The 24740-nt window shown below is 43.1% G+C and overlaps 1 protein-coding gene across 5 annotated transcripts; it reads right to left on the bottom strand.

The window, feature by feature from the left end:
- Positions 1-177: 177 nt before the first annotated feature.
- On the bottom strand, positions 178-24740 carry LOC111855907 (histone-lysine N-methyltransferase EZH1-like). 5 transcript variants are annotated; one of them, XM_072705053.1, is made up of 21 exons: positions 24621-24740; positions 20340-20472; positions 19873-20001; positions 19228-19347; positions 18486-18603; positions 17923-18138; positions 16750-16852; positions 15339-15502; positions 15072-15163; positions 14485-14647; positions 13850-14079; positions 10122-10213; positions 9707-9735; positions 9404-9529; positions 7310-7488; positions 6998-7093; positions 6815-6896; positions 6402-6482; positions 6230-6314; positions 6058-6111; positions 3677-5840 (listed from the first exon to the last, which is right to left on the bottom strand). In XM_072705053.1, the coding sequence occupies exons 2-21, from the start codon at positions 20466-20468 to the stop codon at positions 5780-5782; spliced, it is 2349 nt and encodes a 782-aa protein (XP_072561154.1). In that variant the 5' UTR covers positions 20469-20472; positions 24621-24740; the 3' UTR covers positions 3677-5779. The 5 variants fall into 5 exon arrangements, 4 of the variants coding, with proteins under 4 accessions (XP_072561155.1, XP_072561154.1, XP_072561153.1 ...); XM_072705052.1 differs by lacking the exon at positions 24621-24740 and adding an exon at positions 21267-21793; XM_072705054.1 differs by lacking the exons at positions 3677-5840; positions 6058-6111; positions 24621-24740 and adding exons at positions 178-232; positions 21267-21792.

Genomic DNA, 24740 nt, shown 5'->3' with positions numbered 1-24740 from the left:
GTTTATTTGTTCTTATAAGTTAAAAAAATTACTTTGCCACCCACTGGAGAATTTAATAATTTGGTTAGGCAGCCTGGATGTGTCATGGGTGTTTTATTGTGTTCCAAAATAGGTGGCAAATGGTAAATTACCTGTCGCTCTTGTGCCCCAGGGTTGGTTCCATCACTATTTTATATAGAGTCAGTCCGGTCCTTAGGGACCCACAGATGGTCCATCTCGGTCCGTCCAGCTCCTGGTAGGATGCAAAAATGTGGACTGTTTGGCAGGGAGCTCGGAGGGAGAGAAAACACGGACCCTGAGGATCGGATTGGGAAACACTGACGTAGAGAATAAAGTCCCACTCATAGAAATTTGCAGCTCAGTGTTTATTAAAAGAAATACAAATATTCACCAGGGACACCATGAATCAAACTCAGTGATATATCTTCAGTTCAATAGAGCACGTGGAGTAGAGTTTTGTCATACTTTTCATGCAATTGCTGTTTTACTCCACAGGGAGAAACCAAACGATTTTGGGCTTATTTTTATTTTAATTAGTTTTATTTTATTACTGTAAAATCATGCATCAGCTGATCAACATGCAGCCGGTATCTGCTCATGTTGCACAAACGGCACAATGGCGGAGTCACCAGCAACATTACAGCGGAGCATTTGAGGTACCAGTGAGAGTTTTTGAGAACATACGTAGGAATTAGCAGTAGGAAATGTGTACTGGAGAATGTGGCGGTGAGGCTCATGAGAATTTTACTTACACAATAATGTTCTGAGGACAGAAGGAAACAGACTGGTTCAGAGAAGTAACCAATCAGATTGTAGAGGAGGTTGTTCCAAGCAACTAAAGGAGGCAGGACCTTTGATTGGTTGTTGGCACTTCCATTAGTTGCTAGGACCCACCTCCTCTACAGTCTGATTGGTTATCTCTTTGAACCAATCATTTTTCCTTCTGCCCTCAGAACATGTTTGTTTAAGTAAAACTGAACGGCAGTGAGCAATGCATAGGAGACATGCCCTGATAGTTCGCAGCAACCCAGTGGTATCTGGATTGGACAGACATTGATTATGATCTTTAAGGATTCCTTGTTCTGCGTTGCGTGATTTTGAAAACCACCCAGCATACAGATGTAGATGCATTCAGTGGTTCATTGTTTGCAGTAGCAAAGGGGATATAACAATGGCTGCCGTCTGACAGCAGAGACAGTGCTGAGGTTTAGACGATGTCAACACGCCATTCCCTTGGAAACCAGAAGCACTGGCTTTCCGCTAAGCACATTTGCAGAATTATTTTTCACAGCAAGCCCCAAGAATGTTAGAAGTGTTATGCAAAATGAGCAAAATATATGAAAAATAACACTGGTAATTAGCAGCATTTTAAGCTCTAATTAATTGTGAGCCCAGCTGGCAGTCAGAGAACCGTATCTTGGGGTCGCCAAGACTCAAAATCTATAATTGGATGGCACTTACATGCTAATTAGGTATTTGTAAGGGTTGTCAGAAAAAATAACTGAGAACAATTGAGAACTGAAAGAAGTAAATAATCAGAGTTTGCTGTAAGATATCAGCATTCAGACTGGAGTCATGTGTGAAAGCGAAGAGAAGACTGCAAAACACCAGATTGTCACACCTGCTCTCATATAAACAACATGAATCATTTATGTGACAGTTACGGTTGTTTCCTGACTTATTTAATAATTACAAAAAAACATTCCACATTGTTAGAAATGGTTGTGCATTTTACCCATTTTATGCATCCGAATTTTGAAAATGACTGTTAATCCTACATAGAAATATGTGATTAGATTGTGCATTGACTGTGGGAATGCTGTGTAAGCCGGAAACGGCTGGTCACACATCTGTGACATGCAGCTTCATATATATAAAAGAATTATTGGCATTTATTCACAGTTATTTGTTATCATTCAGGGTCTTTATTTGCAGTAGATTTCTTTTGAATTCCATCTTAGCTGATGCGTGTTATTTTTCTCTGTAAATTCAAACAAACCATTTTCATAATTATTTGTGATGGTCACTATAGCTTGCAGGTCCTGCTGTGATAAAGGATGTGGTCTTGTAGCTACGATTGCTGGCTCTCACCCTAAGAGAGGATAATATTTAACTGTATGAATATTTAAAAACAGTTTTGGATAAACCTGTAATAGCAACTCTTCTTGGGGAACCACAGTTTCAAACATTACTTTTGGTGTTCAGGTAGCTATGAATAAATTGCTTTAAAATTGTGTTCAATAGTCAAGCCTGCAACAATAATAATATTATTTATTTATTTTGTCACAGTCACTTAAGGATAACTAATGGGTTACTGCTTATTACTTCTCATTATTTAGGATCAACCCATTCTCGTCTCTTTTGATATTTCTTTATTATATGTTGATGTGGAAAATGTTGACACATTGTCTGCATTGAACAATGTGCTTTTATGTTACGGTGCTTGACTCCTACAGCATTCAAATTTTAAGCATAATCATGTCATCAGCACAAACCCCACGTCCCTTATACACTGTCAATGTATAAAGGCTGTTTGCTTATTCCCACCATCAGAGCAGTAAAAACAAATCACTGTTGGATTCAAAACGAAAGTTATTTTTGTATTACGTAAAAGGATATATATTTTGAAGATAACTTTAAGGGATATATTTTTGAGGATGTGCATGGAAAAACCGAAATCCAGGTTGTTGTCAATTTTATTCTCATTCTTAACAATGTCTCATTTTACCTAGGTAAAATGACTGTTACTTACTGGCAGAATTTAGAAACATTTTCTGGTTTGGAGAACTTGGCAAGATGTAAGGCTAAAGGCTAAATGAAAAACCACATGCTGCATCACGTTGAAATGATTGCGACTATCAGAGAAGGGGAGAAAGGCTACTAGCCATGGAGATGTACTGAAATCCTATCAGTACATCTTATGTACGCTGTCGCTCGCAGCTAATGGTCAATTAACACAATGCTGATGCATACAGTACAACAAACACGGGACAGGCTGCGGGGGCTGCTGAATAATCGCATCACTCCCCTGTGCGCGTGTGATGGTGTCTGTCGCCGTCTGTACACTGCCTTCACCGAAAAGAACCCATATTTGGACTTAATAAGTGCATTTGCACGGATACAAAAAAAAAGCCTGCCTTCCTGTTTCCCCCAAGAGCAAGAGGTGGGTTGGAGTTGCTCCAGATCACTAGTAAATATCTAAGGGATCACTAGTACATATTAAAGGGATCACTAGTAAATATTAAAGGGATTGTTTGTTTCTGTGTACGGAGATGAAAGCCCAGTGCATCTCAAAGGTGTGGAGTGATGCTTTGGGTTTAATAAACTGGTGTTATAAATGTAACAATGATGTCTGTTTCTTTTTAAATATACTGCATCATCTACGGCAAAACACCAACAGACACTGTGTTGTATACAACAGGTAGAATTTGAATGATTAATTATAACTAAATTGATGCAAACATATTCATAACCTGAATGGGCTTAAATCCAAGTGTTTTTGGCTTGATTGCAAAGGCTTTTCTTTTGGATTTTTCTTTATTTTTTGTAAATTTGAATGCTAATCAATAAAAATCAATCAATCAATCAATTTTCATATCATTCTTTCCAAACTATTCCTTTACAGGCAACTGTAAACAACTAAAAAGTTTTAATAAGGACATGCGCACTCATGAGATAGTTTAAAAGTAATTTTAATGGATTTTAAAGCATTATAAATAATTTATGCAATGTTACTTTTTCTATAAGGGCACCTGCTGGAAAATTATCGGCTAAATTTTTGGGTAACGGGAAACTTGACCTAGAAAAACGGCAGAAGAAAAACAGAAGTGACCAGACCACCTGACCACAGTCAAAAACTCTACATGTAGCATGAAGGCTAAAATATCAATCAGACCAGCATGAAGATGAATGTCTTCCCCCATCCAATAAATCAATTCTCTGTTAATGTGTTTCCTCTGCTAACACCCTCCGTTTGACAACAAAAAACATCTAAAAAACAGTCCCATTCTGAATCTGTATTTAGTATACAAGTAAAAATCACGATTCCCCTCAATAACGGTGAATAACATTTCTCTAAAAGGTTTATACTGTGGTATAAAATTGTAACATTTATACGTTTAACAAAGTTTTTAAAAATGTATACCTTTATCATTTAAATGATGATATGGAATGTCATATCTTGGTGAGGGAAACTGACAAAATACATCAATCAGAAAAAATAGATTCATATCCAAACAATTTCTATTAAAATGTAACAAACACCAAAGTTTTACAAAAACTGAATGCAGAGCAACACTTTGGATAGTGAACTATTAAAATATCCTCAACTTGCTTAAATGAATACATACATTTCGACTTAAAGGTCATTTGTGTGATGCAGAGTTTGACATTAATAGTGAATAAAGCAAGAACACGAATAGATTCTGGGTATCAGGCGTGAGTTCAGTACGCTGGACGACTGGAGGCACTTCTCCAGAACACACAGGTACACGGTAAGGAACACGTGAGATTTCGCTTTGAGATTTCTTTCCTTGGACAGTAAACCTCTCTGTGGACGCTGTGTGTCCTCTTTATCTTTTTAATACAAAAGGTTTCTCTTAATTGAGGAAGACCGTTTTAAAAGGAGAACATTTATTACCCATAAGGAATCTGTGGGGTTTCACTGCTAGAAAATGACAATAAATTATTCCGATAATAAATGCATAAATGTTTTAGTCTCTTGTATATAACTGAACTTTTTCTAAAATCATATAAATGCTTAGATTCCTCTGCTGAAATGTAACATCTTTATCCTGTCAATCACCCCAATCACTAACCCTATTTTACATATACATAGATATATAGATATTACATGCTACTGGGATGTTGTACAGCCAATATGGCCGCTTGGTAAACGTTTTTTTTTACAAACAGCAGAGAAATGAAACACAAACCCGTGTAACCCTGTGTGATGCAGAATGGTCTGCAGCCCTTTAAATGGTAGTTGTTGCTCAAGTTTTCTCTGTACATGTTTAGCGTCTGGTTACTTATGAAATGTTTATGTTTTATGCTTCTGCTTAACATTCTCCTCAAAGGAAATATCCTTTGATTGGCTAATCAATATTCATAATAATGAAAAAGTCACACGTACATGCAAACCTGATGGTTGCTGGTTTAAGTCCCATTAAAGGAGTAGAAGGGACATGTTACAGAATTTGTTGTTTTACAAGTGTGCCCAAATGAGACAACAAAAGACCAATTCCGGAAAAGAAAAGTAGCTGTAGTAGTTATTGAAGGTGACGCTAGCTTGGAAGATGCCAGCGACGTACATATACATTACATTGCTTATGTTCGTTCATGCCATATGCCATCCCAAGGGTCAAAACAAAACAGAACAGTTCTGACCTGATTCACAAACATTTGAATATCTGTTCTGATCTCCCTGCCTTGAAAAAGCTTTAAAAAATGCAATAATGAAGGGTAATGACTGCTGTTGTATGAATCGTATACTACATATTACTTACTAATAATATGTATTATTAATTAATATTGTGTTATGTGTGTATACACACACACACACACACACACACACATATAACAATATGAATGACTGCTTCCTCGCTGGATAAGATTTCCATGACGCACTAAATGTCGTAATGACCTCCAGGTGGGTGCGTGTAATATGTCGCAGTTTTCTGGGTGTCCGTCGTCCTTGACAAACCACGGCGTGCATGACATCATGGGAGAGAGTACTGGCATTTCAGTCACAAAGGGGACAAAGCGGAGCAGCGCAGGGCAGTCAAATGACATCAACCTCCCTCTCAATGCCAACATACTTCAGCGCGTCTGCCTGACTATACCTAAGCAGTGAAAATACAAAGAACACGAATCAGTCACCTGCCAACACTAGTCCCTAAACATAGACCAGTGAAGCAGTCTGCATCTTCACAATTGTATTTATAGGGCTGGAACATGCTTTATAGACCACAACCCATCAATGAACACGTGACAACTAATGGTTTTAGTTTCACTTTCACTTTCCAAAAGGGGTGTTAAGGGGTGCAGCAATGACGTAACTGTGAGGTCTCCAGCTCTGGTCCTGGAGAACACCAGGCCAGCATTTTGAGCTCTCTGGGCCCACCATGTTGGAAAGAGCAAAACAGAATTAAACTAGATTAAACTACCAGACTGGTGACCCCTATTGATTACTGCGCTGGGACTCTGAAGACAAACAGAAAACAGATCCTACCTGTAATCAAAGAAGAGCTCTTCGCCTTGCTGAATGGCCCTTTTGGCGAAGATGCCTATCCTATGGTCCCCGTTCACCATCACCACTGCAGCGGAACATGCGCATTAGTGAAGGGACCCAGGCTGATTCACGCAGCTTCAAGATTAGCTCCTTCACCCCCAGAGGACCTTACCTTTGGCGTAGCAGTTGGGGTTCACGGAGTGATTCGCGAAGCGGATTTTGTTACCCTTCCGCGTGGCGTCAACGACAAAGTCTGCAGAGAAGACCAGTTTATGTTCTATCAGGGTTACCATGGATCAGTGTTCATCATAAGCAGCAGGTGCTCTACTACAGTCTACTCAGATGTGGAAAAGATGATCTAGCTTCAAATGGCATCATTAACCATTAAATAATAGTAACAATGTAATTAATCTTTAACAGGCTACATAAAGCCTTTCTATTTAGCATAAACAGATGTTGACAGTTGACAAAAATAATACAATTTTAATTCCCTTTTTCCTTTCAACAAAGGGCTTATTCTGAAGGTTTAGTTTGAGTTTAGTTTGAGTTAATATAGTACAGTTAGTATAGTGTAGTATCTGGTACCATTGTTCAGGTTGAAGAGGAAGCTGGACATGTATTTGTCGTAGATCCTGCCTCGTCGGTCCGCCTCGTCCTGGGAAATAAGCTGCAGAGACACAGGAGACACACAGACTGGCTCTTCTATTCCACTCCACATTTAACAAGTTCATGTAGTCCAAAGATCCAAAGCTGTTCAATGGGACTTGCCTCTCCACAGTACTCAGAGATGAACTCGTTCTTTTCCACAGCCTCCTTGATGAAGGTTCCCCATCCTGCCACGTCCGAAGGGGCCAACAGAAGATGCTGGCAATGGTCAAAGGGATTATGGATATATCAGCTTGTTTACGCAACGTCACAAAGAACACTCAATCTGAAGCACTTTTCTCATTCCCTAACAGGAACATTTACCACACTCACACATCTTCTCTCTTTATCCAGAAAAGAAACAGGCGTAAACTGATCTGTGATTAGTGAAAAGGACAATCAGTAGCTCCTTTTATCTCCTTCACCTGATCCCACCTTCTTCAAGCCCCTCTGGATGCTGCAGTTCTTGCAGGACACGGTCTTGCTGTCCCAGTGTTCCGAGGCCCCGCAGGTCATGCACAGGTCCGGGTCGCATTCCCGCACTGCCAGGTAACAGGGGCACTGCTTGGTGTTGCATTGGGTCTTGCATCGGCAGCCTGGAAAACGGTTTTGACCTGGAATGGAGCCCAGAAACGTAGCAGCTATAATCTACTTTCAGGAGAGCAGAATACATACGGGAACATCGGACCAGAACCGTTCAGGATTCTTTAACATGCTAAAAGTACAAAGCTGTTGCCTGAAATCAAACTTCTATGAGCCAGGTCAAGTCGTGCGCATTGGCCTGGACCGCATTTTTCAAAGACAGGTACATAACATCAGTTTGGACCTGGTACAAGAAAATCATCATGAGAGGATGCTTATACCTCACTGTTAAGCAGGGTCGGGGCCATTCCGGGATGCATTGATCAATTCCAGTCCAGATCAGGAAATGGAACTGGAGCTGGGATTGGAAAAAAAAAACTACGGGGAACAGAATTGGAGTTGAATTTGAATTTCAGGGAGATTTAAGTTCCAACTCCAGTTCCATTTCCTGATTTGGATTGGAATTGATGAATGCATTCCGGAATGGCCCCAACCCTACTGTTAAGACTGCTGGAAGGCAGAATATTAAAGAACACAAAACAGAGGAAAAAGTCTGGAGACTCAGTGACTTGAAAGAGGAGACTAAACCAACAGGCAGAGCAAAAGGGCCCCCCTTCGCAGTCCTCCTCTTCCTCCACAAAACCTCTCCACGCCTCAGTTAAGCTAACAGGTAGAATCAATTTCTTACAGATGCATCAACATTTATCAGCGTCCAAGGACACTGGCAATAGCTGTATATGTCTACACCGTTATACAGATTCCATGGTCCTCAGGGCTCATTCTTCAAACTCCTCGAGAATCGTCCCAAAAATCATCTACCAATTGTTTGCCTTATTGACCCCTAATTATTTTCAAATTGCTATTATTAGTGGGGTCAGACAACAGAACAAACCATTACATATTACACACATAAATATGGACTGTAAGGTCTCCCATCCCTGGAGATTCTGGCACAATTCCACACACTAAACTGCTGCGGACCAGAAACACTTGTGGGCTTTTGAACACGAATGCCTCTTTTTAAGTCCTGCCATAACATTTCGGATGGGTATAGGTCAGGACATTCTCAGACATTCTGATGGTGAATGGGTTGTATTTTTGGGATTCTCGTCTTGTTGCACGAGCCAGCTGTACTTCAGCTCCAGCTCACGGACAGACGGCCTGCTGTGCTATAAAAAGAATTTCCTTAGACAGTGTGGATTTCATAGCTCCTTCAATGACAAGTCATCCAGGCCCCGAGGCAACAAGACATCTCCAGATAATCACTCTACTGTCAGCTCTACAACTGACCGCTGATAGCATGGTCTTATCCTGCAATTCTGTTTTTGGTTTTCAGTAGAGCAGCCACTCTCAGTCCCTGCTGAGGTCTGCTTTAGGAATTTATTCTGCATTCACGGATCTACATCTTGCCTAAGACTTGATAATAAGTGATGGTATAAAATTTAGGACAGGGAATTGCCATAATTATTCATAATAATAATAATTCCCCGAAGATTTCAAAACAGCCTTAACTATCTCTTTATTATGTTTATCATATTCTAATACCTGATGACGGCACATTTCTTTGGTTCGCAGGATAACCAAGCAAACCGACAGGTTCAGGTTCCCAACACATCTACAACAAAAATGTCTGACAATATTCCAAAAAGATGCAAAAACAGAAATTCTTCATGAAGCAGCTTGATAGCTGAGGAATACTTCGGTGGAAGTCATGCACTTAAAACTGAGATTAGCAGGAGCGTTAATGCCTGTTTATACTGTACCAGGCATTAAGCCATTTACTGGCAAAACAGGGGACCCTGCATAAAAGAACAGAGATTTGCTGCCCTCTTAATTAGTCACCGGCAAATTAAAATAAAGCCTAAAAATCGTCCCACCTTCTTGAGTGGCAGTAGATGTGCCAGGAAAGACGGCCAAAGTTCCCGTTATCCCAGGGGAGCGACTTACATGCATGGTCACACTGGCAGAACTTCTCACAGAAGTTCTGAGTCATCACACATGGGCAGGAGCTGTCACATGGGTGCTCAGGATGGTCACATGGCTGGTAGTTGTACACCTGATTGGAGGAGTTGTCTGACAGTCACGGGGATGAGGGGATGCCAGAAAGAAGACAAAAACACGGGAAACTGAATCTACTGCAACATATGCCGCAAAAAAATTGTGCATCATACAAATGCAGTTTATGTCAAACACACTGCATGCAGTTAAAAGAAAAAATATATAAAAAGGAAAAAAGAAACTTGAACAGACCTTTTTTGAGCTGAATCTTTGCCCACAACCTAAAAAAGTGGAGATTTTTTTTAGCTGAGGAAACACTAAATGAAACTGTAACATAAAATATGATGTACATTGGATTCATAGATACACAACAAACAATAAGACACAATAAGAACTGATACACAGTGTATAGACGGTATACAAACGGAAAGAATTCAAATTCACAATCAAAAGTTCCAGGAAATGCTTGGTAATACTGATTATTTTTCTTTTGTTTTCACAATATTAATTGAATTCTACAATGGTATAGATTGTCCTTTTAGTTATGCCATCCATATATACAGAATCATTCTATATTTCAATATTCTCAAAATGCCAGGCCAGCTGGATCACGTTTGCCGGGAAGCCACCAACACCGCAGTTAGTCGGCGGCTGCCGGAAGACCTGCCTGTGCTTCCGTTTCTTTTTCTGGGGGGAGATTCTGCCGTCTTCTACAGGTAGGCGATGGATCAGCACCTCCTTCACGGCAAAGTCGTAGACCTGGGGAACAAGAGCAGAGGAGCTTTGCTCAGAAAGACTGTTTTTGTTGTTTTTGTCGTCTGGATTTTTTCTTCTGCGCATCACTTGCAAATGTCTTTGTGTTTGTCTGCCACAGGTCACGTCTCCTATTGTCATTTAAAAAGGGGAAAAAAGAGAAATATTGGTGGCAATTCAACAAAGTGGCCGCAAGCTAGAGCCTCTGGGGCCGTTCTCATGTGAAGGATGAAGTGCGTTGGAGAACTATTCTATTCTATCCATCATCCAACCCACTTATCCTACTGGGTCGCGGGGGATCTGGAGCCTATCCCGGAAGCAATGGGCACAAGGCAGGGAACAACCCTGGACAGGGGACCAGTCCATCGCAGGGCACACTCACACACCCTTCACTCACACATGCACACCTAAGGGCAATTTAGTAACACCAATTAGCCTCAGCATGTTTTTGGACTGTGGGGGGAAACCAGAGGAAACCCCACGACGACACGGGGAGAACATGTGACCCAAGCGGAGACTCGAACCCTGGTCCCAGAGGTGTGAGGCAACAGTGCTAACCACTGCACCACCATGCCGCCCCTATTCTATTCTATTCTATTCTATTCTATCACATCACATCACATCACATCACAGCCTGTCACAAGGGTTAATCCAAAGGGTTCATCCAAAGGTAATGTCCATCCATCCATCCATCCATTTTCTGTAACCGCTTATCCTATTCAGGGTCTCGGGGGGGTCCAGTGCCTATCCCAGGAGCTATGGCCGCAAGGCAGGGAACAGCCCAGGACGGGGTGCCAACCCATCTCCTAAGATAAAGTGATGAGTAAATTTCAGATAAAACGTTAAAATTAATGCCTGAACATCTATTCAATATTCAGTTAAACTGTAGTACTGAATCATTTTTTACTATTAAATGATTAATTCTACTATTACTTTAATTCTACTCTAACTACCATTATTAATTTTTAATTTCCCCCCAGGGGTTAATAAAATGTATCCATTAGACAAAACATTAACATTTAATGAATGTAAGGAGCGTGCGGTAAATTTATCTTGACACAGAGAACTCTAGTGACCTTGTCATTAAAACACCTCAGCTGCAGAAACCGTGCACTCTGACACGCAGCGTAGGCGTCACGCGGCGCATGGAGCCTGACGACGCAGCTGTGCAGCCACTCGGCGCTCGCCAGCCCCGAATGTGAGCAGCATCCCCCCCCCCCCCCCGCAACTCAGCCGACATTCACAAGAGCAGCGTGGGAACAGGAAAGGCAGGAATCGCCACGCGGTGTCAGCCTAGCGCCAGTAGAGCAGAGCGTTATGTTCCATGCATGCTGAGAATAGATCTGGATTGCACCATTTTTTTTTTTTGCCGGGGGTGCGTGTCGTACAAGACAAATACCATTTACAGCGGCCCCCGTCAGAAAAACCACAGAGTTGAATTATGCAAAATAAGAAAAGAGTGATTCTCCATCACTTCATCTTCGTTCCTCCCCAGAGGCTCGTCATTCATGAGGTTCTCAATATTCCACCTTCAGGTGCTGAACAGGAGAACTCAAAGGCTTCTGAGGCTACAAGGGCACGACCAGGATCTCACTGATGTACAGCTGACATTAATAAAGATTCATTAAATATTAACTAATCTTCCTGGATCCAGTGGCAGTGGGCAGGGTTTGATGGCACTCAGCAGCGAATCTAGGATGTGACCCTAAGGGCGGCTCAGTCCCCAGTAGGGTCGCCACTTTCAATCACTATAAAATCTTGATGAAATGTATATGTAATAAGGGGCAGATTTCAAATAGATTTACAAAAATTCAGAGGGACTGAGAGTGGCTGCAGTTCCCCTGAAAAGGGTCTGGAATCGTCTACGGTGGAACGTAAACATTTTCGCTATTAGCCAACTGGGCTATTTCGGTAAAAAAATGCAGTTGGACATGCTGGCTACTGATCACTTTACTATACTTGGCCTCATTCTAAATTACTTGCCTCAGGTGAGTGAAGCTTAATTTCCAGCCCTGCCTGCGTCCTTGAAGTTCCTCTGGCACACAGGCAGGCTGCTGCTTTGACATCTAAATACTCACCAGTTAGAAAGCTTAGGGTGCCTGTGTGAGTGAGTGAGTGAATGGTGTGTGAGTGAGTGAATGATGTGTGAGTGAATGGTGTGTGAGTGAGTGAATGGTGTGTGAGTGAGTGAATGATGTGTGAGTGAATGGTGTGTGAGTGAGTGAGTGAATGGTGTGTGAGTGAGTGAGTGAGTGTGTGAGTGAGTGAGTGAATGGTGTGTGAGTGAGTGAGTGAGTGAGTGAGTGTGTGAGTGAGTGAGTGTGTGAGTGAATGGTGTGTGAATGAGTGAGTGAGTGGATGGTGTGTGAGTGTGTGAGTGAGTGAGTGTGTGAGTGAGTGAGTGAATGGTGTGTGAGTGAGTGGATGGTGTGTGAGTGAGTGAGTGAGTGAATGGTGTGTGAGTGAGTGAGTGAGTGAGTGTGTGAGTGAGTGAATGGTGTGTGAGTGAGTGAGTGGATGGTGTGTGAGTGAGTGAGTGAGTGAGTGAGTGAATGGTGTGTGAGTGAGTGAGTGAGTGAGTGAGTGAATGGTGTGTGAGTGAGTGAGTGAGTGAGTGAGTGAGTGAATGGTGTGTGAGTGAGTGAGTGAGTGAGTGTGTGAGTGAGTGAGTGAATGGTGAGTGAGTGAGTGAGTGGATGGTGTGTGAGTGAATGGTGTGTGAGTGAGTGAGTTAATGGTGTGTGAGTGAGTGAGTGAGTGAGTGGTGTGTGAGTGAGTGAGTGAGTGTGTGAGTGAGTGAATGGTGAGTGAGTGAGTGAGTGGATGGTGTGTGAGTGAGTGAGTTAATGGTGTGTGAGTGAGTGATGGTGAGTGAATGGTGTGTGAGTGAGTGAGTGAGTGAATGGTGTGTGAGTGAGTGATGGTGAGTGAATGGTGTGTGAGTGAGTGATGGTGAGTGAATGGTGTGTGAGTGAGTGATGGTGAGTGAATGGTGTGTGAGTGAGTGAGTGAGTTAATGGTGTGTGAGTGAGTGATGGTGAGTGAATGGTGAGTGAGTGAATGGTGTGTGAGTGAGTGAGTTAATGGTGTGTGAGTGAGTGATGGTGAGTGAATGGTGAGTGAGTGTGCCCTGTGATGGGTCGGCGTCCCTCCCTGGGTTGTTCCCCTGCTTTGCACCCGTAGCCTCTGGGATAGACTCTGGACCCACAGTGATCATGAATAGGATAAGTGGTTACAGAAAATTGTAGGTGGAGGGGATTCTTAGGTGCTGAATTATACGTATGAGCTACCTGCTTTGCATTGGTGGAACTGAATGGTAAATGTGACCTTGTACTGGATGGTCAGCAGTGAAGCATAAACAGACTAATGAATGAATTAAATGTATATGAATGTGAAACCACATGAACATACAGGTGTATTTTATATTTAATAAATAAATTTATATACCTATACACACACACACACACACACATTCTTTCATAAACAGCATGCAGTTTAATTTGCTGGATAAATAAAACGATTAATAAAAGTAAACCAAATATGTGAAAAAGAAGCAATCTGCCCTCTTAAAAATCTTTTTTTTCTGACGCTCACACCCACTGGTGTAGAATCCGTGCAAGGGCACTCTCCGTGGGAACCTACCTGTTTGCAGGTCTTTGTGCCGATGAGACGTGCGATTGAGCAGAAGTTGTTGAAGTAAGTCCCATGCAGCACCCGGAAGAGTGATTCCTCTGCTCCACTCCAGCCTGACCCCAGATCTGCCTCCCCCACTGGCTCCTCCCTTGACTCCTCCTTCGGCTCCTCCCCATGCTCCTCCCCCACATCCCCAGCCAGCTGCATCCTGGAGGGCGTTTGGCACCGCGAGTTCTCCTCTGCGATAAACAGCCACAGCCAGCATGAGTGTCCCTCTGAATAATCACAGACTGAAACAACAACTTGCGAGGTCTAAATTGAAGAGCGAATCGCCAAAACTCACTCAGTCCACAAGACAGGTTTTGAGAAAATCGCTGTGTATTCAGTGAGTTCTAGAAATCTTAAGAAAGTTCTTTGTTGAACTACGTGAGGACTGAGTGAAGTTTTGGTTCCCAGTACTGTAACATAGGACGAGGAAGGCAGACTTTAGGACACTGGCGGTCTCATCTCAGAAACAACAACAAATTTGCTCTTCAGTTACTTGACATGGATTAAGGTTCTTATATATGCCATTTGCCACGACAATGTCAATGGCTTTCTGGATCTTCCTTATCAAGGTGGAGCCAGCAGAATGGAGGACCTACCTGAAGAGCTGGTGGTCTCATGGTCACTTTCGGTCTCCTTCCCTTCCCCGGCAGAAACAGATGGGCCAGGACAGCTGGAGCTGGCTGGCCGGGTCTGTTTGCGTCGACGCCGTGATCGCTGGGACTTTAGCATGTTCTGATCTACAAACTCTCTTGCCCCTTTCTTTGGATGGGACAAGAAGGGAGAAGCTGGGGAATTTGCGAGTGATGAACCCAACCTCCACTCCACAAGCACGCGGATTAGCCATGAGGAGGGTTTCCTGTGATACCCTGAGCTCCTCCCCATACAATTCAGTCCAATTAATTAGCGCTGGCCAAATGAAGGTTCATGAACAACTTGCTGTTTTTTTCTGACTCCACTAGATGGTGTTCTCTGTTCAAGAAAAGAGCTCAAAGCCTACCCCAAAGTAAGCCAAGAGCGCCATCTAGTGGGTCAAAAAAATATAGCAAATGGTTCATTACGTTTCATTTGGATATCACTACTATCAATCCTCCTACATTGTCTCCACACTCAACAAAAGACTGACACAATTTGGAACATGCTGGCAGCCACAGATAGAACACCAGCTATGTTCTCCAGCTCTCACCTGCAGTAAAAAGCAGTGCGCGCCACAGGGCTCCGTCTCAATGTGCATCTCCTTGCTCTTCCTCCGGTACATGTTCGGGGTTGCATGGAAAGCTGGACAGAAGGACGGAGTGGTTAGTGCGGCCTGCGAGAACATGGGACAGTGTCTTGCTTAGGTAGATGCCATGCCATTGAACAATGACAGCAAAGGGACAATAGTTTGCTCTGAGGAAACGGGAAAGACCAGCGGACAGACAAAGTGTCTCGGAAACGGACGGGGGAGGATTACGGTGGAGGAAGCAGTCGTATTTGAAGCAGCGCCTGCAGAACAGGGTGTGGAAGGAGTGGAGGGACTGCTCCCGCTGCACTGACTTGGCGAAGGGTCCGTCCATATTGGGGGTGCACAGAGGAGGTAGCTTAACTGGACTGGGGGGTTCCAGGAGGTCCTTGTATCTGCAGATGGGTGGGGTTTTGAACAGCGACATATCAATGAAAAAGCATCCCGTCATCCATGGATTAGAGCTAATAACCATGGGGAGGATATTTTTTTCGACCAATGAGCTCCAACGATCCATCGGCTTTTATTAACAGCTTAGACAGCAAAGGTCGCAGTGATCTAAAGTCATTTGGCATAAGGGTGCATCTGGGATGGAAGCCAATAAATCAAAAGGCACATACACATGTATAAACGTGCTCAGAGCATCCAATTCCTGAGCAACAATCTCAAAAGTGAGCAGTTCACCTGGACTGGATCTCAATGGGGAGGCCAGGCTGTTAGCTCACACCATCAGCTTGGTGTCCTACAGCTACTTTTTGTGTGGAGTTTGTTTGTCCTCCCTGTGTGGTGTCGATTTCCGTCAGCTACTCCTGTTAACTCCCACAGCCCAAAGATGTAAATAAGTGCACCGTTGTCTCAAAATTGCCCATAGTGTACGAAAGTGTGTTTATGTTGACTGGCATCCCATCCAGGGTACACCCCCTGCCGTGTTCCATATAGATTCTAGGCCAGGGTTCTTCAACTCTGGACCTCGATTCCAAATCCTAGGCCGTGTTTTCAGTTCTCCCAGGTAGTTAGTTTAATAATTACTGATTCTGATTGGTCAGAGGCTTCACACCTGACTGACAGGTAAAGGAAGGCTGGAAGACCAGCAGTGCTCGGACCTCGAGGACCGTGAGTTGAATAACCCTGTTCTAGGCCCTCAAATACAGGCTCTATACTCGATAAGCAGCTGAAAGTGTATGGATGTGTGGAAATAATCCGACATAACCATATGAACCATATGTGTGGAAATAATCCGACATAACCATATGAACAACATGCAGGCTACCTCAATGCAAAACACGCCTCTAGAAGAAGTGTGATGCAAAAATGCTGTTCACTTCAGTACTGTACGGAGCTTTCATAGGCGTTTATTGAGATGAGATCATTGGAACACTTTACTTAGAGCTCTAGTCTATAATGGACTATAGATACCCTCACTAATCATCTGATTGGAGGCATTATATAGCCTCCAATCAGAATGCTTCAATCCATAAAAAAATAATTTAAAAAATCCATTTTAAAAGCCCCACAATATGACCACAACTGGCTCTCACTTACTGTCTCACGCTGTGCTCACACTTACTGTCTCACGCTGTGCTCACACTTACTGTCTCACGCTGTGCTCACACTTACTGTCTCACGCTGTGCTCACACTTACTTTTCTTTAAGCTCCTCGGTGGTGCCCTTGTATGGGAACATAGAAGCAATAGCCATGAATATCTTATCGTGAGGTAGTTTCTTACTGGAGGACGGATCTTTTGCTGCAAAGCCAGAAAAAAAGAGAAACTATGAGACTTCAAGGAATGGATACGAAAACACAGAAACCAGTTTCTTAAAAAGGAGGGAAAAGTTATGCTTCTATTCAGAGTGAACCTGATAGGTACGAAAAACATATGGCGCTTGCTGTACAAGAGACAACACAACCCTTCTCTGTGTTTTCCCATCCTACGCAGAACCGTATGGGTCACGTCTCCCAAAAAAATACCACACCCAACATGGGTTGAACCAGAATGGCCAAGAGGCTCAGGTGTTCACCTCGCCTAACCTTCTGGGTCCCGAGACGTCCAAGTAAGCGTTATGGATGTTGGCATGGTGTCAGAGCTCTAATACATCTGCATTCTTTCTACCGATCAGCCTGCCTGCGCTAGTCTGGGCAGGGAGATCGCACCGCTATCACAGAGATAGCCTGCCAGATGGGCCACTGAACAGCAAACGTTAGGGCCAGACAAAGGACAAAGACCCAGAGTCAAATCTATTAAATTCCCGTAACCTTACAAGCGTGCATGCACCGTGAAAGGGAACTATGACATTTCTGCTGATCTTGGCACTGTCCGGCACGCCGCGAGGACTCTAAAGCGTCATCCCACAGCTCTTCCCACAAATCCCTGGCTGCCTCGGGCTTGCAGAGGCCACTACTGCCAGAAATATGAGCGGGTGTGTTGTGTCATGAGCAAACAAGTTTCCAGGCTGGACCGGACCGGGACTGGGCAGTGCGGTGGGAGGGAAACCAAGGCACTCAAATCGCACTGCAACGTGGCACATGCGGCCCCATCTGGCACTGGCAGGAAGTTCCACTGGAATTAATCTGCGTCACTGTATACTTCGGGTCAAGGGAACAGTGGGAGTGACCTCTAAGTCCACCTATACTTTGAACTCTAAACAATAAATAACCAAACAACTTCAAGGACTTTTCCTTTTTGTGAAATCAGTTCTGCTGGGTCAGGGATGAGTCTGTGCTCATCATATTTAATGCTTTCACACTAAGAACAAGACTCTACCATAGAAGACCTAAGGTTCAGCTTCTGGTTCTGCTAGCTCTGGGATCTCCTACCATCTGCCAGGCCTCGCTTCTTCTTCCTGACAGGGCCCAGTGGTTCTGCCTTGGTGTCCTCCACCCCGTTGCCGACACTCCTCCTCACCACCTTGGCTTCCTCCACCTTCGGCTCAGTGCTTTCCTGTCCCTCCTCCTCGTCCTCCTCCCGGTCCGAGTATTGGCTCAGAGCCTCCACTAGCTCCTTGAAGACTTCGTCGTTGATGAAGCCACCCTCTGGGACATAATGCAAACACCACAGCGAGCTGACTGACCGCGACACTCAACATACCGCTGGTAAAGAAAGCCAGGACCAGCTCTTGGCAGACCTGCACAACATCCATCCGTCCTCCCAATACACTAAAACTGCTGCTAAAGCCTCTCAATACCTTACCAGGGGAAATTCTGACACCCTCGGCAACTATTTCCACACAAAGCAGGCAATATTCCTACAGATGGTGAGCTCATTCTGGCTGCTACCCAAAATCATAAAGAACAATATTCTGAGCCAACATGTCTGCCCTCAAACGACTGGGACTACCCTGGATGCTAAACAACGGATGCTAAATCCTCTTCACTCCCACCTCGGTCCCCGTGCACGCCATCATAGTTGTCGATGAGTTCCTCCAGAAAGGCCTCATCCTGCTCCAGAACCTCATCCCCCATGTAGGGAATATTGTGCAAGAATGTCTCATCCTCCACCTGTGAGAGAAACAATGGTGACAGTTTTACTACTTGTATGAAACAAGGGCAAACTCTTCACAGAAATTTAATCCAGGGTCCCTACCTTCAAATGGAACCTCAAGATTTATTAAGATGTTATTATTGTGCTGATCGACCTGTATTAACTATAGAATTTGACCAACATTTGACCAATGTCCACAAGCTCATTCTCTAATAAAGTTGTTCTCTATGAGGATAATGCTAATGAAACAGCATAATGAGCTAATTGTTTTGTTGACCGCTGCTGTGTAGGGCTGCGTATTGGCAAGAATCTGACAATACAATGCATATCATGACACAGGGGTTACGATTCTAAGTTAGTAAAGCTAATCTTGATAATGCTAATGTTAACAGTGCGCTCTTACTAGTAACATTGTTACGATGGAGTGGAAAAGTCAAAGGGCTGTTGGTTATAACACTGCCACCTAGTGGTTGGGGGTCAAAATGCAACACAAAATGAACCACTGTTACAAATCTTTGCACGTAAACAATTAATTAAAAATCGATACATTGCTTGCATCGAGAGTCGATGCAGTATCACAAAACGATATATCGCAATACTCAAATGTAGTGATATTATCTCACACCGCTGATGTAACGCACCATGAAATTCTGCTGCAGAGGGGACCAGGAGTACATGAAGGGGATACCAGCCACAGTGCTGAGGGTCTTCATCACGGTGGTCTGGTTCTGGAAGGTAGGGAAACCAAACTCCACCACGCACTACAGTACGGGATGGAAGGGGGGGGGGGGGGGGGGGGGGTAGGATTGACAAGCACTTTCTATGAAGGCGGAAAAACAAAAACAACAGGCAAAACACAGGCTGGAAAATAATTCTGCTAATGCAGGTGAGAGAAATGGGGGGGGGCTATCACTTAACACATTACCATCACATCTTAGAAGATGGACGTCAGACTGCATCATTCCTAACAACAAAGCTATTACACTGTATTTTCTAGAAGGGCAGCTGACACATCACTCCAGGAAATATTCAGCCGACACATCACTCCAGGAAACATTCAGCCGACACATCACTCCAGGAAACATTCAGCCGACACATCACTCCAGGAAATATTCAGCCGACACATCACTCCAGGAAGTATTCAGCCGACACATCACTCCAGGAAGTATTCAGCCGACACATCACTCCAGGAAGTACATCACGCTCATGCCGTTTCTGTGCTTGGGAGGAAACCAGCAGCAAATACAGGATGAGCCACTAAGGGAACCAGGTCGCTTGGGCTCTACCTTCTTGCTGTGAAGGGATCCGACGGAGGGGGAAGAGAACGGGATAGACTGCACCCGGAGCGTGGACCACTCCTTGTTCAGAAGGTCTGTCCTTCCATTGATCTTCTTTCGGTTGGACATAAAGAGCGACTTGGAGGAGAGATGTAGGTATTAGAGTAGACCAGCTCCCCGCTAGCCCCCGCTATTTATTTATTGTACACTTCATTTCTAATTTTTTACTTTTAATTTCTAATTTTTATTTTGTAATTTAAGTATATGACTGAGTAATTTTTGTGTCTTTGTCTTTCTATTTACTGCTATAATGCCCAAATTTCCCTCCTGGGAATAATCAATCAATCAATCTGTCTGTCCTTTAACTATTTCTTAAATATGTGCCATAGCTGTGCATGTTTTTTCCCAAGCAATATTTAAGGACAATGTTTTATTTCACAAATGCATAAGGGACTAGCATCCCATCAGACCCTTACCTTGACTTCCTCCGCTTTGCGGAAACGCTTCAACTGCTGGAGACGCATGTATTCTGACTTAACCCTTTTCCTCCATTCCATCAGGCTTCGGACCGGCCTACTGGGCTGGGCCGCCGGGGTCTCCTCCATGGCCCTGTACCACACCACAGTGAAAACTAGCTGTGGTTTAATCCGTGGATGCATCTTTTACACCAAGGATGAATGCAGGGATTCACCAACACGTTTCTGAAAAGGGAACCTGACTTTGAAGACTTATAAATAACGCTACTGTGCAGAGCTGACAAACTTTTCCGTAAACCCAGCGGCATTATTTACATTAAAGCTGATTTCTTTTCCGAATTAATGCTGTTCCTACAGATGCCACATGCAGTCACATAACGTCATTTTTTCTACGTCACTTATTCAACGCTTTTGCGACTGACCGCCCCCTGCTGCTTGAAAAGCGGCATCGTGTCCCTGCATTTTAATGGGTCCTTTAAAAAAAAAAAGAAAAAGAAAAACAACAGTACAGCAACATCCTGGTCAGCCGAGAACATGTCACACGCATGCGATCGGGAGACATTCCACCCAGAAGGCAATCGAGCGATGTAAAAAAATAAATAATTTGGTGGTGAAAAACCACCAATTTCCCCAGTGCATTACAATGCCCGTTCAAATGGCAGATCGGGGTAACCAAGTTGGAAAAACACGTTTTGTTCACAACGTTGTGCAGTGGAAGTGGGCGTGTCTCTTCGCTCAGCTATAGGAAATCATTACACAGAAGTGCGTAGCACACTTTTACAGATGACTTAGCCCATATAACACATTGTCCTATTCCAAATAAGCACACATACTCCTCAAGGTTAAACATGCGAAAAATGACGGCGACTCGTAAAGGGCAGATTTAGGCAAATACGGACGGCTTATGCAATGTATCGGGAGACTTACCGTCACTTGGACTATTTGAAGAAGGCTAGAGAAAACGTAAAGCACCGATTCTAAGCAAATCAGACACACGATCCTACGGTTTAAAATAGCACTTCGGGTCCTTTTTCTCTTATAAAATCAAAGGTGATGCAGGATCCCCATGCGAGTCGAAATTTGACACATCGTGTCGCAGTTGCAAATACATGGAAAACAGCCGAGTCCTGCCTCCTTAACCAGCAGCTACTGCTGCCGCGGAGACGCGTCGGGAAAAAATGCGCTTCAGCGGCACTGAGAAGCGGGATCGATCACTCGGCTACGGGCTCGGAGGAAGCATTCGGGCCGCCGAAGCTGGGGACGGCCGGGAGCGCGGTGCTGGCCGCCAGCACGCCGAGATCGTGGCCGTGCAGCTCGGAGGGTAGCTGCGCACTTTGCTCGCTCGGCCGGAGGAGTGGTGACGTCTTCATCGCGATCACACGCCGCGGCTGGTATAAGGGCTAAAACGTGCGTGTCTATCAAAGATACACAAAACACTGGGCGGTGGTAAAAAGCCCCAATACGGAATAAAATCGCTTTAGCACCGTTACCCGTCACTGATTCGCATTCATATTCGCACGCCGGCCAGCCGCGGATTCGTGAGCCGAATTAATGCTGATATATAGTCAATAGCAGCCGTGTAAAAAGATCTTAAATGACTTAAAGAACTTAAATGGCTTCAGACTGGGTGGTCAGTCTGTAGTAGTAAAGCAATAAACAGTCGCATAAGGTGTGGAGTGGGAATAAGCAATGAAAAGGTGCAATGCTGATTGCTGCGGAAGCTGGTAACAAGAAGACGGCAAATATTTAATTTTGGCAATATGCAGAATTACGAATTCGGAGTTATAGGCACTGTGAATATAACCATAGCCTGCAGGAATTTAAATACCACAAAGGGTGGTGCAACATAGTATTAACTAGGCAATTATAATCCGAAATGTATTTATTTGTTTTTTATTATTATTATTATTATTGCAATTGTCATTTAATAAATTGTACGACAGCTTTAACACTCATCTCAACCAGCTACCGATTATAATGTTAACTTTTTGGTATTTATTGCATTTCTGTAATGCCTTAATGGTCATTTTAATTTAATTGGTGAGGAATTTTTGTTGAAATTGTAAGCCACTATAAACGACCTATTTCTTTAAGCCGTAACTGTATACATTCTCTTCCTTCAAACACACTTCGTTGTTTTTACTTGGGCCGGTTGCGTTGTCATTTCCAGCATTTACAGAGCGCAGATGTCACCGCCGTCCCCGATGTTTGTGCCGTTTTGGACCATATTCACACAACTTAGACTGTGCACTGTCGTTTTGTTTAGCCCAGAGATATGTAATACCCGTAACATCACAGACTCACAGCATATACATTAACTGGAGGAAAGTCGGTTTTATTGGCACCTTCGTGATTTATCGTGAAAGCAAACGGAACAACGTGCAAACAAATTGCGTTGTTCTCGAATGTAAACGGGCAAACAACACAATGAAAGCCATGCAATTGCTTTAAATATACATTTTTTTCTCAACCACACAGTGGAATCCCTTTATACTCGATACAGTCAGTTACCGGTGAGTAGCGGGGCGTGTGTCCCAACTGGGACCCCACACCCGAAACATCCCAGCCATTTGTGACGTCCGGGGCAAAGTTAACTTTCCTGCCAAGTTAGCGCCCTAGGCGCCCGCCTGTGTCCCCTATGGGATTGACCGGGTCGGTTTACAATCATATTTTTAAAAAAAAACCAATGTAAACATATGACAGATTTTTGCTGTAATTTTGTACCATAACTTTGAATTTGGTTAAGTTTTGTACCTGTGGTAAGGGTTGTATAGCCTGTAGGCCTATTAGAAGTTTTCAAAAATACCGTTACTAATTTTTCAAGTTTGCATTATTATTATTACAAACGTTTTGAAAACAGTGCTTAGTTTTTGGAATTGTGTTCACTGTTTTCAACTCGGGATTTCGGAAATGGAAAATAGCAGCTGAACAAAAGGGGGCGCTAGAGTCCACACCACATTTTTGTTTCTAATATAAATCTTTTTTATAAGTTAAATTCCTTCGTGCTTTACAGCGGAGTATTGCAAATAAAAATAAAACAGGTACAATTTAGTCACGTTTTGAAGGGTCTAAATAACAAAGATTATAATGCATTTAATTAGCAAAATCTATAATAATTCCAGTAAGCTTAAAGTTTGCTGAAACTTGTCTGATTTTCCCCCCTGAGGAATGAACAGGCCGTTGTTTAATATTTGTACAGCTGTACTGTTTACATGAAACATGACTTCAGCAGCTTTCTCAACAACACATGTACTTCAAAAGAATAGATCCTTATTGATAAAAAAAATAAATTTAATTATAATAGTAAAAGTGCAATTAGAATTGTAATAGCAACAGGTGTCCATGGAAGAACATTATGATATAGACCTGAGTCACACAATAATTATATGATTTCATACGTAATTTGCGGGGTCATTTAATAGGTCTAACTGGCGATTGCGGATATGTTTGTTGAAACTTCACTGTTTAAGTATCTGTCAATGGATAGTGATCGATAGCGGTAACATTTGCATTTGAGACAATCGGATCCCAGGCCGGAAAGCTATTGTAGAGTAGGAAACTTTCTGAAAATGTTTCTAAAATGTCTAACCCTTTAATTATCCGCTTTGGATGTTTAAACAAATCATACAAACATCTTCTGTGTAGCAGCGGAGATGTGACATGACTGCTGTGGTGTATTACAATATATTGTATTTCAATTAGGAACAGATACTCCAATTGTATTATATTCTGTCGATTTCACGTTAGGTATCGTTAAGTAGAGGTGTTATATTCTCCTTGGGTTTTGCCATTTCATAGTGTTTATCGTTTACCATTACATGCGTTCACTGGCTCTCTTAGAATTACGTGATAACTGAGCTGGCTGACCAGCTCAGCAGACCAATATAGCTAGTTTACTTCTACAAGAATGCATGTTAAAGTAAAACTAGTTTGAAAGTCTGATGGAAATCCAAGGGCATCTTACGTGAACATTTTAAAACATGAACACACGAAATAACAATAATGCAGGAAACAAGAACTTAAGCCATTAAATATTTATGGATGAATTTTTCAAATACGCAAGAAATCCGAATCGCCTAAGATTGCCTGCTTCCTTGTATATAATCAATGTCATTTCCTATGAAGAACGCTACAGAGAAAAAGGTGGTCGACGTGACTGATGCGCGGATTGTGGTAAACATGTTTGTATTCAGCAGCTTCCCCCAGGGCTGACTGGTGAAACTAAATGTGGAAGCAATTTGATCAACAGAATAACTTTGGCTGTTGGAGGCTGAGACGTACCGCTTCCATCATGCTCTCTCTTTACGGGAAAGCCGGCTGGCCTTCGTTGGCGTCAGGATACTGTGTGCGTCATTTGCTGGGAAGGCCAATTCTGCAGAACGCCGCAGAGGGGAAAGACTT

This window comes from Paramormyrops kingsleyae, chromosome 22 (genome assembly GCF_048594095.1).
Source record: "Paramormyrops kingsleyae isolate MSU_618 chromosome 22, PKINGS_0.4, whole genome shotgun sequence".
Classification (NCBI taxonomy): domain Eukaryota; kingdom Metazoa; phylum Chordata; class Actinopteri; order Osteoglossiformes; family Mormyridae; genus Paramormyrops; species Paramormyrops kingsleyae.
The sequence above is the reverse complement of the archived record's forward strand: the minus strand, read 5'-3'. Positions and strand labels throughout refer to the sequence as shown.

Coding starts and splice junctions, on each gene's coding strand:
- LOC111855907 (XM_072705053.1), bottom strand. CDS start 20,468: ATGGAGGAGACCCCGGCGGCCCAGCCCAGTAGGCCGGTCCGAAGCCTG. Junction 16,853..17,922: donor GAAGCGAGGCCTGGCAGATG/GTAGGAGATCCC, acceptor CTGGCTTTGCAG/CAAAAGATCCGTCCTCCAGT. Junction 6,315..6,401: donor CCCCAACTGCTACGCCAAAG/GTAAGGTCCTCT, acceptor GTTCCGCTGCAG/TGGTGATGGTGAACGGGGAC.